Raw genomic sequence first — 17,262 nt, forward strand, 5'->3', positions numbered from 1 at the left:
CCATCAGATGACGAGAGCAACTCACTCATTAACAGACATAATGTTTATTTCAGTCATTATTTAATATATCAAAACATTTATTTTTTAAATGCACCTGTGTACTTCAAACTTTCTAGAATATGACACTTATTCTTTTATTAATATTCTTATCTGTTCTTGATAGAACAGAAAATAATATATTAAATAATACTCAAAATATGTTACCAACAAATATAAAATAGATTATTAGATGGAACTTAAAATGGACTTTCATATGATGTACTGATTTATGCACTAGAACTAAGAATCTACTTTGTACTCCTCTAAGAGGTAGCAATGATTTCAATATATTACAACTAAAATAAACATTTAATTATTGCTTTCAGTTAATTAGAGATGGTATTTTTCTTTTGTTATTTTTATTACTAAAACTATGGAGTATAATCTGCATATAAAATTGGATGATATATTTTAAAAAGGGAAGTGTGTCAAAGCAATCTATAAATATATTTCAACAGCATGTATGAGTAAGAATACTTTTTTAAAGTGGGAAAATAATGAGATACTTAAATTGATTTTATAATTCCTTTAAATGCTACTTGTATTCTCAATATTTTCTTTAGTGTCAAATCTCAGTCATAGTTTTTCCTTCTTTCTAGATCAATGGTCTCAACTTTATCTTACATTTTATTCAGAAAAGGTTGGAGTCTTTTTTTATCTAAATTCAGTGCAGGGGAAAAAGCTCTGTTTTTGTAGCAATACTATTCAATAGAACAATCATAATCCCAACAGTTTCCTCAGATCACTCTTTCTCAAAAAGTCAAAAGATAAAAATGCTGTGTGAGTGCGTGTAAATGATATTAAGTGTGCCTTCTGTGGTAATAGCTACAAATTTATTCATTGCATTTTTCAGAAAAAACAAAAAACTCTTTAAAATTTTCACAGAAAATTTGAAGAAAAAAATTACCGAGCTGTCCAGGAAGCCATTCCCATCCGTGTCATAAAGGCGAAACATAACTAGAATAAAAGAGGTGTTGAAAAAAAGATTATAGGCGAGTAAGATCAATGTTAGTTTAAAGCATATTCTTTAAAAATTTGATTTCTGTTGAAAACAAATACTAAATTCCTCCCCTGCTCAATGCAAATAATTTGTGGAATTATTTTTCAAGCTAAATTGAAAAGAAATTAATAAGTACACTGGATATCAGATATAAAGTCTATAAAATTTGGTTTGTATCTAGAAAACACTAAAAAGTACTATAGTTTATTGAAACTCTTTATTATAAGATCATTAAATGTAAACTCAAAAATAAAAGATGGAAAGAAGTTGAAATATTAATGGTCTGTATATTAAAGGGCAGAGTGAATAAGGAAAAACAACTGATCAGGAATTTTAGAAATCAATTATAATTTGGAATCCACCATCCATTATAATGTGAGCTTAGGCAAGCACTGTTTTCTTATCTGTGAGAGGAGAATAATCAGCCTACCATAAGACACACATTTGCTGTGACAATTAAATGAGGTGATATACACAAATGCATATCAAAAGCCATAGATCACGTTACAAACATAAGCCACTGTTATGATTGATTCTCAAGCAGTATGGGAGAGGAAGGAGGAGTGCAAAATAGGGGATTCTTTCTGATGGAGGATGCCAACACAGAAAAACTCATTATAATCATGGCTATAATGGTTTATTTGTTTAAATCTGAGGTGGAGCTTCATAGGGTAACTGATCTTTGAACTAATCAAGTAAGGAAGAGGAGAATGTTGGCTCTCTGTGAGTGGGCTCAGGAAAGCAGATGACAGAGGTCCCTGATGGGCCTGAGGGCTCCCTTGTATAATTCACACACCCCTAGGAGGCTGTGGAAGAGGCTGCAGGTGTCATTTTGAGAAGAACAGAGAAGAATGACACAGCTGTAAAAATAGAAGAGTGGAAGTGAGAGTTTGTGTGGGTTTTGTATAATTTCCTGGAGAACCTTGATACCTGAGGTCTATAATATTAATAAAGATGTTGATAACTAAGATGCATAATATGCAATGACCTTGAATGTATATCTGTAACTAATTATTATTTTTGTATTTAATAGTTATTGCATTTCACCCATTCTAAGATATCATCATAAGTTGCAAAATTCGTATATCACTAAAAAGAAACATAAGTTGCCAATTTAGCTATGATGTTCTATGTATTGTAAGATACAAAAAAAAAGTTAAAGATGTTAAAATGTAAGAAAAAAATGTCTACCTATTGAATTAAGATGGATAATGTTAAGCCAGTAAAAGACTTAAGTATGTTTATTTGCGAACCATGGTGATTGTTCCCTCTCATATACCCAATAAATGAGAATAAAATGCAGAAGAAAAGAACAATCTACCACAATGTGGGCACTAAGCATTTCAAGAATTTCTAGCATAGCAGCAAATGGCAAAAAAAATATCTTTATAAGTGGCAAGAATTAACTGACCACTCAGAGAAAGTATTAACTATGGGAACAAGGAAAAAACTTACAAAAACCTATCCCCAACCCAATCCAGTACTTAATTTAGTCATTGTTTCAGGAGAGATAGCCTCTAATACTTGTTCTCTGCCTCTCCCAGGGATTCTGTGTGCTTCCTAATATCACTTAAAAATAATAATCAACTTTATTATAAACAAATGGTTAAAAGGAAACTTGTTATCTCTTCCAGTGATACTGTGTACTTAACATTGGTTTGAAAAGTGAATTTATTATTGAAATATCATAAAGAGAAATGTATTGTTCAATAAATTATCAAAGAGAGCACAGCAATCCATTATCTCTAAGTCAAAGAATAGAATATTACTAACAAAATAGCACCCCTTTCACTCTCTTTCATCATGAAATCCTCTCCCCTCCCCAAAGATACCCACTATCTTGATTTCTATATGCTGTCTTTTGAATTTAGAATTTAATGAACATCCTTTGTGATCTTCCTCTGTATTTTTGCAGATAGCATTAGCACATTTATTGTCTTATCTGCACAGTATTTCAACATATAAAAATATCACAATTTATTCATTCTAAACTGGATGGATATTTTAGTTTGCTATTTCTAGTAATGCTTGGGCTATTTCAAACAATACCACTATAACCCTTCTTAGATGGCTTTTATACTTAGGTGAACATTTACCAGTTGGTTACAGATCAATAGGAAGAAGTCTGGGCCATAGCATATATTGCCAAACAGATATCAAAAGTGATTTTACTTAACTTGTTCAACAGCAGTTTAGGATAGTTTAAGTCGTTCCATTTCCTCACCAATGTTGAGTATTACCCATTGTCTACTTTAAGCAATGCTGGTGGAGGTATAGTGGTATGTCACTGAGCTTCTATTTTGACTTCCCCTGGTTGCTAGTGAGATTGAGCTAATTTTATATGTTTATTGGCTAATTAAATATCCTCTTTTGTGAAGTGACTATTACAGTCTCTTGCCCAATTTTCCACAGAATTGTTTGTCCTTTGTCCTTTTTTTTTTTTTTTTTTTTTGAGACAGAGTGTCACTCTGTTGCCCGGGCTAGAGTGAGTGCCGTGGCGTCAGCCTAGCTCACAGCAACCTCAAACTCCTGGGCTTAAGCGATCCTACTGCCTCAGCCTCCCGAGTTGCTGGGACTACAGGCATGTGCCACCATGCCCGGCTAATTTTTTTTTCTATATATATATTTTTAGCTGTCCATATAGTTTCTTTCTATTTTTTAGTAGAGACGGGGTCTCGTTCTTGCTCAGGCTGGTCTCGAACTCCTGAGCTCACACAATCCGCCCGCCTCGGCCTCCCAAGTGCTAGGATTACAGGCTTGAGCCACCGCGCCCGGCCTCCTTTTTTTGACACAGAGTCTCTTTCTGTCATCCAGGCTAGAGTGCCATGGCATCAGCCTAGCTCACAGCAACCTCAAACTCCTGGGCTCAAGCAATCCTCCTGCCTCAGCCTCCTGAGTAGCTGGGACTACAGGTGTGCGCCACCACTCCTGGCTAATTTTTTTTTTTTTTATGTTCAGTAGAGACAGGGTCTTACTCTTGCTCAGGATGGTCTCAAACTCCTGACCTCAAGCGATCCTCCCACCTCAACTTCCCAAGAGTGCTAGGATTACAGGTGTGAACCACCGCGCCCGGCCTGTTTGTCCATTTTTTTATCAATTCAAAGAAGTTCTTGATATGTTTTGTATTTAGGTCCTTTTTGGGTTATGTGTTGCAAATACACTTTCCCACTCTATGTTTTGACTTTTCCCTTTGTTAGTATAATCTTTTGATGAACCAAAGATCATAATTTTAACAAAAGACTAATTCATCAAACTTTGTCTTTACATAATTCCTCTATGTGTAATTTTTATGTTCTATATAAAAATCTTAGCCTTCACCAATATCTTGACAATTGTATCCTTTTGTATCTCTTAGAAACAGTAATTCTGGAATTGAATTTTGGGTATGGTTTGAGGTGGGGGTCATTTTAATTTTTTTGCTAGATATTTAACAGATTTTGTCTTTTATGAGGATTAAACCAATATTTGCTCACATAAATTCTTTCATGTTTATTAGTTTACATGTTTTTTAAGTGGAATAAATAAAAGTAAGTTACAAATTCTTGATCCTTGGACACTTCACCTCCTCTTGGATTTTCCTGGTGACTATTGGCTACCATCACCATCAACAAATCCTTTCAAAAAAAAGTAGTGTGAATAAATTAACAAAGCAGAGAAGGGGAGGAACTTTATAAGCAAAATTAAAATTTCAGTCCATGAAATAAGACTAGGAACATAAAAAGATCAAGCTGAGAACAAAATGGATTCCCTATGAAATTTAAAGTAAGATAGAAAAAGTAAGAAAAAATTCTTCACAAGATATAAAAGATATCCCAGATGTGGAATGAAAGACAAAAGAGAAAAGAAAAGAAGGTGGGAAATAGGAAAAAAAACAAAAAGAACAAATAATAATTCAAAGTTCTGTCTTGGGGTTTCAACATCCAAGTAATATTAGTTTCAGAAAGAGAGAAAAAGTAAATTAAGGGGGCAAGGTGATTATCAATGAAAAGATTCAAGAACAAATGTTTCTGAACCAGAATTTATGGTGGAAAATTTGAGAACTGAGTAGTTATAGAACTAGAGAAAAGTAATCAAGTAAAAAAAAGGAAATTGTTTTTATTTTCCATTGAAAATAAAAATGGTTTGGCCTGGTACACCTATAAAACTTTTCCCTTTTAAAACTATATTTATGAATAATGATAAAGTTAATATTTAATCTTTAAATTTTATAATGAGATTATTTCTTCTTAATATTTATTTAATATTCAAAAGTAAAGTCAAGTCCCAAGGTCAAGTGAATCATTGAATGTTTAGATCTTATTTTTAAAACCAACATAAGCATATAGATGTTTAGGTTCAAAGGTAAAATAAGCCCAGTGTTACAATCATTTTGTCAACATGATAGCTTCCAAATATGGGTACCTGCTACAAAGTTACAAGCTAGTTTAACCCACTTTTTTTCTATTTTTATGCTCATGTAATTTCACTTTATATAGAAACAATTATGTGCCCACACAGGTATTTAGTTAAAAGATCAGAGCAAAGGCATATTATGCAAGGATAAGGGTAATTTTTTACATCTAAAATTTTTTCTATTCCAAAAGATTTTCAAGTTTCTGTCTATTTTCTCATTGAGTATCCTACTCTGCATACTGTGGTGTTTTTGCACTTGCCAGAATATGTTATTAATATGAAAATATTAATATAGAATTTGTTGTTACACATTAGAAAGTATATATTTTAAAAGGCATTTAAACTATAATTTCTTTAATTCACAATTTTTTACTGTTTTATAGATTTCAATGCCTACTTAGTAAACTTTAAAAGAAGAGGTGAAAAAAATTAGTTACTTAGAGTGTCTGACATCCATTGTAATGGAGTAATACTTTCTCCTTTTTTCCACAAGAGAAACAACAAATAAAACAACAAAAGACAGTCTTTCAAAATAAAAGAGCTCTGGCTGGGCGTGGTGGCTCACGCCTGTAATCCTAGCACTCTGGGAGGCTGAGGCGGGAGGATTGCTCCAGGTCAGGAGTTCGAGACCAGCCTGAGCAAGAGCGAGACCCCTGTCTCTACTAAAAATAGCAAGAAATTATTTGGACAGCTAAAAATATATATAGAAAAAAAATTAGCCGGGCATGGTGGTGCATGCCTGTAGTCCCAACTACTCGGGAGGCTGAGGCAGAAGGATTGCTTAAGCCCAGGAGTCTGAGGTTGCTGTCAGCTAGGCTCATGCCACGGCACTCTGGCCCAGGCAACAGAGAGAGAGAGACTCTGTCTCAAAAAAAAAAAAAAAAAAAAAGAGCTTTGCACAATAGGTTAGAAATCATAGGTTTTAGTCACAGCTAGATAAACTAGTAGAATAATAAATAACTACCCTTTCTGGGTTTTCTTTCTTTTTTTTTTTTTTTTCATTGACAAACTATAGGAAGGTTGAGTAGATGAACTTGAAGGTCTTCTCAATGTTAAATTTCAGTGCTTCTAAGGTTAATACCATACATAGCAGTTACGTTAGCACATAGGTTACTCTTCATTATCTGCGTGTCCATGATCCACTTTCTGAATATTTTCTTATTGATTTCTCTTCAGTGACACATTTTCAAAAAATGTAAGGTAATTTAAAAATTATTTTAAGTCATTAGTAACTTGATAGACACTAATCTAAAGAGGAATACCATGCATTTTAACATAAAAGTATAAATAAATTTAATATTATTTGATGTCTTAACTAATCAATATTAGTTTTTATATTCTCAAGCACCCATTGACTTTAACATAGTTTCATTTAACTATTATTTATTGAGCATCTATGTGTGAACCACACACACAGGTATTAGGTTATAGGATGGGCACCTACACAGAGTGCAGAGGTATGAAGGAGAGTGAAGTAAATCTGATTAGGAGATGGCAAGAGGACTCCTGATATAGGAAAGGCCAAGTGTAGACTGGACTGAGTCAAATATACACTGGGAAGAAAGAACCCCAGAAAATGCACATTATAAGCAAAAGCACGAAGGTAGAAAAGTTCAGGGTTTGTCTGATGATGGAAAAGCTGCCCCATGTGACTGGGACAGTGTTTGTGCACATGTGTGCGGGTTGTAGCCAGATGCAGGACTGGCAGGGTAGGCTGAGGTCTACCAGTGGAGCCAGATCAGTTTATCGATCATAAGTTAAGGATTTAAATTGTATGTATTATGATATCAGGAACCATCAAATGGACCCTCTTTCACTCTGAATCAGAAGAGGAACAGGAAAAAATTGGTATAGTAGTCGACAAGGTTTTAGGTAAGAGGGGAGGAAATTACAAGAATTCACACTACATGAGTGAGATGAAAATTACATAGGTAGGTGTTTGAAAAAATAAAGCATCTGAATTAACTTCTATCTAGAACACACAAGTTGAGAGAAACACTGACACTGAAGGCCAGCTGAGGTTTTGAGTAGATCTATAACCCCTAGAATTATATTTTTATTTCACTAAATTTTTGCTGCTCAGTATATAAGTAAATAAATTGGACACCTGAAACTAACTGTGAAAAAGTAATTGACATCTTATACCATGGATTATGGAATCAGTTTGAATTTGAATGCATGGGCAGGCAAAACTCAGAGGGCAAATTCAAGAGGAAGTGAAGTGGCCAAGGGTGAAGAATTTTTGACTTATCTTTATTTATGTCACTTAAAAACTTTATGTGAACTAATAAATGTGAAGGAATTTATGTGAGCAAATATTAGTTCATCTAATCCTCATAGCTATCCTATGAGATAGACACTATTTTATAATCCCAATTTTACAGTTGAGGAAACTGAGTCCTGAAGAGGTTTTTTTTTAAAATGTACCCAAATCACTCAGACAGTTAAGTGTCAACCTAGGCTTTGCATTCAGTCAGTATAAATCAAGAGTCAGTGTTCTTAAGTACTATGTATGCCATATTTATAGTAAGAGAGTGAGAAGTTAAGTGAATATAGGCTGTGGTCAGAGTGAAATTCTAGAGCTTAAAGTTTTAGAATAAGAGCAATTCTTGGAAGTTACAAGCCTTGGCGTATTGCAACAGAAGTGGAGCTATAAAAATATGGAGGTGAAGTCACAGAACTGGAAGAATGAAGGAGACTAAAAGAGAGAATGAATGACTCTCCATAGAGTACTGCGGTGGGTTTAAGGTTAGGAAAGCAAATCAGCCCCAACACCATGTCCTCATCCATTCACTGGGATGGTTGGTAACTGATACCAACAAGGAGAGAGAAAAATGAAACCCCCTCAAACCCTAAAACACACGTGCATCTAGCCATGTAAAAGCACGTATCCCAGGGCACGTGGAAGCAGAGTAAGAAACACTTTCTACCTGATACAGGCTCAGGGCAGCCAAGGTCCTCTTAGGGAGGAATTACAATTGGGTTAAGGAAATCAAATTTGAAGAAATGGATTATAGATTAAGTTCTCACTTAACATTTTTGAGAGGTTCTTGGAAACTGCGACTTTAAGCAAAACAACATACAGCAGATCCTCAAATAATGTCCTTTCCCCTCAATGTCATTTTGTTATAATGTTGTTGAGGAAAAAAAGAACTGGTTTTGTTATACATCATTCACTTTAAGTCACAGTTTCCAAGAACCTGTTGACAGCATTAAGTGAGGACTTACTGTAATCGGTGGAAAATTCAGGAATATTTGTTTGCTAGTTTCTTCTCTGTAGGATCAGCTTTATAATGAACATTGTGTAAACACCTGGCAGAAAAGACAGGTGAGGAGATAGAAAGTGATGAGAAGCTCTAAATACATTTATTAAATATTATTTTTGGGGGAAAGGTATTACTTTTATCAACATTGATGACAATGTAATTCCTTTATCTTATTAGTAAAAGAATCTAACCAAATATTGACACTGTGTATGTGTTTTTACTGAACAGAAGGAATTGCATAAGCCAGTGCTTCTCAAAATGTGGTCTCTGGACCAACAGCATCAGCATCATCTGAAAACATGTTAGAAATGCACATTCACAGGTCCCACCTCAGACCTGCTGAATCAGATAGAGACAGGTCCCAGCAAGCTGTGTATTCACAAGCCCTGCAGGCAATTCTGATGTGTGATAAAGTTTGAAAATCTCTGACCTAGAGCAACGTGTATGTATTCCCCTCTGCTTAGCTACCTGGATTCAGCTAATCCAAATTCAACATTCACCTGAAAAAGTTAATTTTGGGTGCTTGATCACATCTCTTTCTGTGTTAATTGTAAGTGCTTTTTCTTCTTTTCATTCTTATGTTTTATGTTGCTTAACAAGTTATAACCCTTTTGGACGTAAGTATATAATAAACTAACCACCATTAAATATTTTTTAAAGTCTTGCTGAGAAATTAAAAAAAAACACTGTAACTGTAAAAGAATACATAAATGTTACAAATTTGTAAATGTGCAGTTGTAGAAGGGTAAAAAATACATGGTAAATTACTAAGAAAGTGGATAAGGGGGGTGGATTTTGATTTAATTGATATGGGAAAGGGCCAGGCTTTGGCATTCAAAAAGAAAAAGAAAAAAAAAATCTGATGGTTTTGATGTATAGCCAGGATAAGGACCACCAAATTAGAGGGTGTAGAGAAGAGACCTAGAGCATCCTTTACTTTGATAGTAAAAATGCCAGGCCATAACAAGTCTGCCTGTAAGTGTCTGAAGAAATGGTTAAGCAAAAAGGAAAATGCAACTGAATCTTGTGTAAGCTTGAAAAAGAGCAGGGAAACTCCAAAAAAGAACAGAGAGAAGGGGGTTGATAACACCGAAGAAAAGTAAACAGCAGGTCAGTTTGACTTGATTCATCAAGTATCTTGGACTAGTATGCGAGTTAACACTCTGTCCACAATTGTGGACAAAGTCTAAGTAGGTTCAAGGACTTGCGCTGAAAACTCAAAAGCATGCTTCTTAGAAATTCCACCTTAAAAGCAATATACTTCCAGTTGACCTAGAAATAATTAAACTGCCCCACCAAAGACCATTTTGAGGAGGATTGATGGTACCTTCATCCATTCTCAGATGTGGAAAAAATGTTTGCCTTTATATTTTTATAATCATCCCCAAACACGGTCCTGATAACACCTGAGCAAACTTTCTTTCTGGCTCTCACTTCAATAGAGATTCACTGAATGTTAATATTTACTTTGGAATGGGAGAAATTTCTGGTCCTTCGGAATACAAAATAAATATTGAATTCAAATATTCAACATTTATGAATAATAAATATGTATTTAAAGAATGATGTTCATATGGCTCATTCATAACTTAAGCAGGTGTGACTTTTTAATAATCATATTATGGTAAATCCTTTACTGACAGGAGAAATGTTATCAGTAAGTTACTATTACATTTGACTAAAAATGCTTCTTAATTATAATTCTGAACCATCACAACATTTTATGTTTGCTTTAAAAATCTTAAAGTCGGGACATTATCTTCACTATCATTCTAGTAGTAAGAATTTTTCATTCATTTTTAATAATATACGATATAATTAAGTTAATCAGATTATTGAATAAGCTGTCAGCATTAAACATAGAAAGGGCTTTGGAGATAAAGTAGATTATCAAGTGATCAGGTTTAGAGTAAATGCTTGAAAAAATATTTTCTTGGATTGCAATGAGTAAAGTTTGCCACCAGAGGGAGCACTATCACCATATTTTTATCACACGCCGTACTTAATTTACTTTGAACTAGATAACAATTTTCTGTATCTGCCACATCCCAAAACAAACAAAATTATCATTTAATTATTCATAATATCCAGAGTCAAATCTCATAAGCAGTTTGGCATTTGAGAAATCATTTTTCCCTGCCAACGAGAATGTTTGTGCTAAAGCATGCAAAGATTTCCAAGGTAAAAGGGTGCAGGTTGCCTATTTATAGGGAACTTTCTTGCTCACTTATGTGATTTCTTCACACACTAGACATAAATATTTTTTCCAAACAGTTCAAAGGATACTTGCCAAAGTTTGTCAATTCAAAAGAATTGAGGAACATTTTTTTTAAAGTCATGTAACAAACATATTCCAGAAATAATTGGTAATAAATGGAACTTGATAAATAGGAACCTGAAATGGGGAGATCTTAATATCTTTTAATTGTCTGATCCTCAGTAGGAGAAACTGTTTTATTATTAAATGGGGTCACTTTATTTATCCAAAAATAACACAACTGTAGTAGAGGCAATTTTGCCTTCATCAAGATCTAGTCCCTTCTGCCCCTGACTCTGAAGAGTAAAATAATTAAGAAACACATACACTCAAGCTTATCCTCAGGTCTTCCTCTTTCCAGGAGAGACAGGTAACAGACAATGTCCTTCAAGTGGATTACTTCTGGGGAACACGTATTCGCAGGAGAAGTACGGGGAGGGGTGATGGCACCTTTATTCATTCTCAGACCTGGAAAAAAAAAATTGTAGTGTTTTAAATATTCATAGTGTTCTCACACAAAAAAACTAATGAAGAAAACAGAGAGAGAACACATAGACTATAAAGAAAGATATCTATTTTTCTTAATCATAGAATAATAAAATCCTCAGGAACTTCAGGATAGCAGAGTTAGGCACATTCTATGACTGTTGTAAATAATGGAGAGTTTGTGGTGATCCAGGGCCCTGGACACTGCTCTGCCTGCCACTGGAAGGTGCCAGGGTCAGGATCCTATTGCCCAGGGTGAGTTACTGTCCTAATCCGAATGCATGAGGCACCACTCTCCTATTCCACTTTTCCCTGCTTTAGACGGTGACAGCTATACATCAGCAGGGAAAATACTGAAAATGGGCCTTTCATGAAAAACTGAAGAAATGTGAGTTTGTCACAATATGACTTCTATCTTAATAATAAATAATTGTTAAATCATAAAAACATGCATTTATATCAAATATTTGCCAGGACCATGAATAAGAAATCCTTTTTTCCCATCAAGGAATCTGTCCTTGAGTAAAAAAGAACATAAACAACATTCTGGATGAACACAATGGACATTTAATTAGAGAGGTGAGAACATATGACCAATCTTGTTTTAATATGGTTCCTCAGCACAGATTTACCTAATTGCACATCTCTTGCCCTAGTCTATTTTCTGTGATTTATAATTTTGATTGAATACCTATAATCTCATCCCAATATCTCAAAATTCCCAGGCATATAATTGAATGCATTGTGAAATGTCACCAGTTAGTTTTATCATTGGTGATGCTACCACTGATAAGGGGAACTATTTATGGATTATCTAATGTGTGGCTGAAACCATGGTAGGCTTTTTAACACATATCATCTTAATCCTTACATTAACCCTGTGAGGTAGATTGCGTTATTACCGTTTTACAGATGAGAAAAAGTCTTACAGAGATTAATTCTCCATAGTTTCAGAGCTAGCAATACCAGTTCACACTGTATTTTACATTGGTAGCTTAAAGACTATTTTAGTTCAAGGCCAATAATTAAAAAAAAAAAAAAGCAAGAAAAATAATTTACATCTTAACCCTGCAAACACACACACACACATTAGTGAGTTTCATAACTACACAAATATCTTCTTTTCTATGTTAACCTACTCCTATTCTATTGTATTTGATCCTTAAAATTTTGTCAAAGATCCTCCCAACTGAATTTACTAGCCACCAATGGGTCAAAAGCCACAGTTTGAAGAACACTGCTTTATATCCTTCTTTCATTTTTCTTTTCACTAAAGTCTTACTTAGTTCAAATATATCTTCAAGTTTCACATTCATTCTACTTGTTTATAAAGTTAGTAACAGAGACATATATTATAAATAGATTTTCCTCTTGATAGAAGTATCAATGTATATGTAATACAAACTAATAGTTATTTTTACAAACCAAAGAAGGCAGAAAATTGAAGACAAATTCTAAGTTAAAAAAAAAAAAAGTGCCTTGAATAATTGCAACTAGCCAAAGAAAGCTTAGCCAGCTGCAGGAATAAGCAGTTCCAATTTATAAAAAAGACATTTTGGCACTGACCCTTGACACGAACATAACTTCCAGACTTAGAGAACACAGCACTTGAGTTATGGTTGGATTAGCTCTGACCTAACTCATCCTGCCTGATGAGCTAATCCTCTCTTCCCAGCCCTCCCCCTGTGGTACTGAAACAATCTAATCAGCTTGATTTAACTTTTTTATACAAAAACTCAGAACAAAACAAAAAAGAAAGTAAAGAGCATGCTGTGACATTTATTTGAAAGAAAGCTAAACATATTATACATTTGCACTTATTTAGAACATGGTATGATAATTTGTTTGTACTTACAAAACTAAGGCCCATGGTATTTAATTATCAGTTTTCATTATACTGAATACAAACAACTGGAGAATGTAAGGACCACATAATTTTCTGTTTGCCTTTCCTGTATGTAATATATAAATTAAGCATGAACATATTTATGTATAAATTTATGTATAGCCTCCATTTTTGAAAGAATGTATTACTGTACTAAAATTCTTTTTGTTTTAAAAAGTGAGTAAATATTTTCCATTTTCTGCTCATGACATATTAATAACTGAATGTTGAATCATGCATTTAATTATGTCAAAGTTTTACATTTAAAAGAACATAAAGCTTTTGAAAAAGAAATATTGGCATATATCCAATCTATATGTTGAAGGACTGATCCACTCTTCCTCACCTCCAATTGCAGCAAAATTTGAGAGGTAAAATATATAGTTTTTGAAATGATTTATAGAGTGCATCAAAGAGATAAAATGTCAAAGTCCTTTTTTTCACAATTACTTGATAAAAAAATTATAGAACTGGACTTAATTTTTTTTAAGACTTTACTTCTTTAGAGAAGTTGTAGGTTCATAGCAAATTGAGAGGAAAGTATAAGGATTTGAAAAACACTACGTCATACCCTTCCTTCATTTTCTTTACTGAAGTCTTACTTCAAATATATCTCTGTGTTTCACATTAATTCTACTTCTGTTTATAGTTGTCAGCCCCACACATATTCTTCCCCATTGTCAACATCCCCCACCAGAGTGATACGTTACAACTGACGACGAACCTACATTGACAGATTTTGACATGTTTTGGACATTTGACATCATTGTCATCCAAACTCCATAGTCTACTTAGGGCTTATTCTTTGTGTTGTACATTCTATAAGTTTGGACAAATGTATAATGACGTACATCCACCATTATGGTACTGTATAGAGCAGTTTTACTCCCTAAAAATCCTCTGCTCTGCTTATTCAACCTCCTCAATCTCTGACAACCTCTGAGCTTTTCATTCTCTCTCTAGTTTTGCCTTTTTCACAATGTCATACAGCTAAAATCATACACCTGTAACCTTTTCAGATTGCATTTAAGATTCTTCCATGTTGTCTTTGTACGGCTTGATAGCTCACTTCTTTTTAGCACTGAAAAACATTCCATTGTCTGAATGTCCTACAGTTTATTTATCCATTCACGAACCTTATTAAATTTTGAGATGTTTGATGAAAATGTCCACAGGTTGGTTCCTACTCCTACCCTCTTACCAAGATCAGCCCACGTTTTCTTATGTGGTGAAAATGTTTCTTCATAGTTTCATTTAGTTTTCTGAAAGCAGGCCCTGGGCCTCAGTCATCTTCATAGAGGTTATTTTTACACTCTATTCTATCTTCTATCCCTTAGACTTTGTTTCTTTTTCCTAAATCTGGCTGGAGGTTTTTCCCATTACGTATTCCTCTCTGCTATGGTTCATTGCCCTGAAGAAAAAGTCCTTTTCCTTTTATATAGTTGCACTAATGGTTATTGAGAAGCTCAGGAGGCAACACAGATGGCAAACAAGAACTTGCAGCCTGGTTTCTGGACCACAGCTCCTCAACGAGATGGTTAAGTGGAATCCTATATTACTCTTTAGCAGCAATAGCCTCTTGGGAAGAGGCTCAAAATTCTATTTTCTTTTAACAAAGGCCAATTTCATGCACCTAGTCATCAGTGAAATTCTCTCTTTAGAACTGAAAAGGGAATATGAGGCTAGGCAAAACAAAAGGTGGTTTCTTTTTCCTCAAGTGGCCAATATTTAGCTCTGAAGATCATGTGATTGATTAACACCTAATTTGCAGGTTCTCTGACTTACCCAATGATATGCTACTGTAAATATTTCACCACAAAAGTAAAGCAAATGTATACACACACATATATATCTATATATGTATACATGTATATTACAATGTACAACAAAGTACAATATAAAGTGAAAAATAAGCATTGTAAAGAATATTAGTAGTATTAGTAATAAAACTATTTATTATTAATTTATTTAGAAAGCATTTTTCTCTAAGATTATTTCAGGATATATATAGATATATATACACATATACACACATATTTATAAGCATTCTTTTCTTCAAAGTTTTAATTATAAAAATAGTTAGCATTAGTCAACTTGAATATTATCTACTATTATTATATTCTTTAAGCACATGATTTTCATTGTACTAAAATCTAGATACTCTATTTCCTGAAACAATAACCTAAAAAGTTTTGTTCTAATAGGTATTTTTAATTCCAGTCTCCAAGTTCAATTATTAGCAAACAATTTTTGAGTACATGTTAAATTAGTGCTTCTGCTCCCGTTTGTTTTATTTTTAAACACTTGCATTTCAGATAATGAAAATGGTAACATTATCTCTATTGGTTTTTTAACTGAAATATTCAAAACTAATAGCACAAATTACATTTTCTATACTTATAAGATGATAAAACAATCTGGCAATTTAACTTTTTTAAAAACTGGTTCAATTTACAGAAATGTATCAGACTTATTTATCACACAGTATAATTATACATCCAATATCCATACTAACAGGCATAGAAAATCAAGAGTAAAAAAATTTGTTAGTATTATTACACATCTTATGAGTTTTACACTTAACCTTGCAAATATGCTTGTCTTGAGATAGTATTATAATTATTTTTCTTCTTTATGCATATACAAACTGGCAGCAAAATGAGGTAGATTGCATTATAAGTCAATAATGAATGTAAAATAGATAGTGATTCCTCCTAAAGTGAGAAAAGACAGTGGGATATAGTCCCTGACATGAGACTGGGGTTGAGAAAATCCCCCTGAGAATATACTCTGATTTTTATCTGCTTGGACATTGCCAAAAAACCCCAAACAAGTGATTATGAGAACAAGGATTGGAAGCGCAGGTCTTTGGGGGTAATGTTCTAGGAGCAGAGCCACCTCTGTGAAGGAATGATAATAGTAACATCTCTGGGCAGGGGATAGTGGCTCACACCTGTAATCCTAGCATTCTGGGAGCCCAAGGCAGGAGGGACACTTGAGGGCAGGAGTTGGCGATAAGCCTGGGGAACATAGCAAGTCCCTGTCTCTATAAAAAATTAAAAAAATTAGCAGGGCATGATGGCATGTGTCTGTAGCCCCAGCTACTTAGGAGGCTGAGGCAGGAGGGTTGCTTGAGCCCAGGAGATTGAGGTTGCAGTGAGATATGATCGTGTCATTGCACTCCAGCCTGGGTGACAGAGTGAGAGTCTGTCTCTAAAAATAATGATAATAATGATAATAACAATAACTCCTGTGGCTGTGTACAAACAAAACTTTTGTACAGCAGTCTCATATGACCCTATAATTCTATTTTAGAGATGAAAAAGTAGAAAGTCAGTGAGTAAACTGCTCACGGTCACATAGCAGTCAGTCAGGGGAGTAAACAGTGGAAGATGGGTCATCCAATTCCAAACTTTGGGCTTTTTTCAAAAGCAGTAAAAACAAGTTCTGTCTACACCAGTGCTATCCAATAAACTTTCTGCAATGACGAAAATGTTCTATATATGCACCTTTCAATACAATAGCATTAATCATATACGGCTATTTACCACATGAAACATGGCTGGTAACCAGAGAACTGAAATTATGTTTTATTTAATTTTTAATGAATTTAAATCTAAATAGCTATGGGTAGCTAGTGGCCACTACATTGGACCATGTGGGCTACATATTGTCTGCAGGTAGATAATTCAAAGTTGGTTAAATAACTTTCAGTCACTTGAATACGTCTAAGTATGGGACAAAAAGAATTAAACCACCACATATTAAAAGAGGCCACCATGCCAAATTGGCCATATTTGCCACATTGAAAAGAAATTCCAATGATATCCTTCAATTTAACTCTATTTTTCAGAATGTGTAACATCTTAGCGAGTAAAAAAAAAACTAAGTTAGATTTGCCCTTATGCCATGTATGCAGACTAAAACACTGGAAAAT

General features: G+C 34.0%; 1 protein-coding gene across 6 annotated transcripts in view; it reads right to left on the reverse strand.

The window, feature by feature from the left end:
* Positions 1-17,262, reverse strand: part of DGKB (diacylglycerol kinase beta) — a 643,035-nt gene that overhangs the window by 470,892 nt on the left and 154,881 nt on the right. For all 6 annotated transcript variants that reach the window (XM_045565381.1, XM_045565377.1, XM_045565376.1 and 3 more), the window contains 2 exons: positions 11,282-11,422; positions 947-996 (listed from right to left, as the gene is read on the reverse strand). In XM_045565381.1, coding sequence (XP_045421337.1) covers positions 947-996; positions 11,282-11,422 — 191 coding nt within the window. The remainder of the gene's footprint in view (positions 1-946; positions 997-11,281; positions 11,423-17,262) is intronic.

The sequence above is a fragment of the Lemur catta genome, chromosome 11, assembly GCF_020740605.2.
Source record: "Lemur catta isolate mLemCat1 chromosome 11, mLemCat1.pri, whole genome shotgun sequence".
Taxonomy (NCBI): Eukaryota; Metazoa; Chordata; class Mammalia; order Primates; family Lemuridae; genus Lemur; species Lemur catta.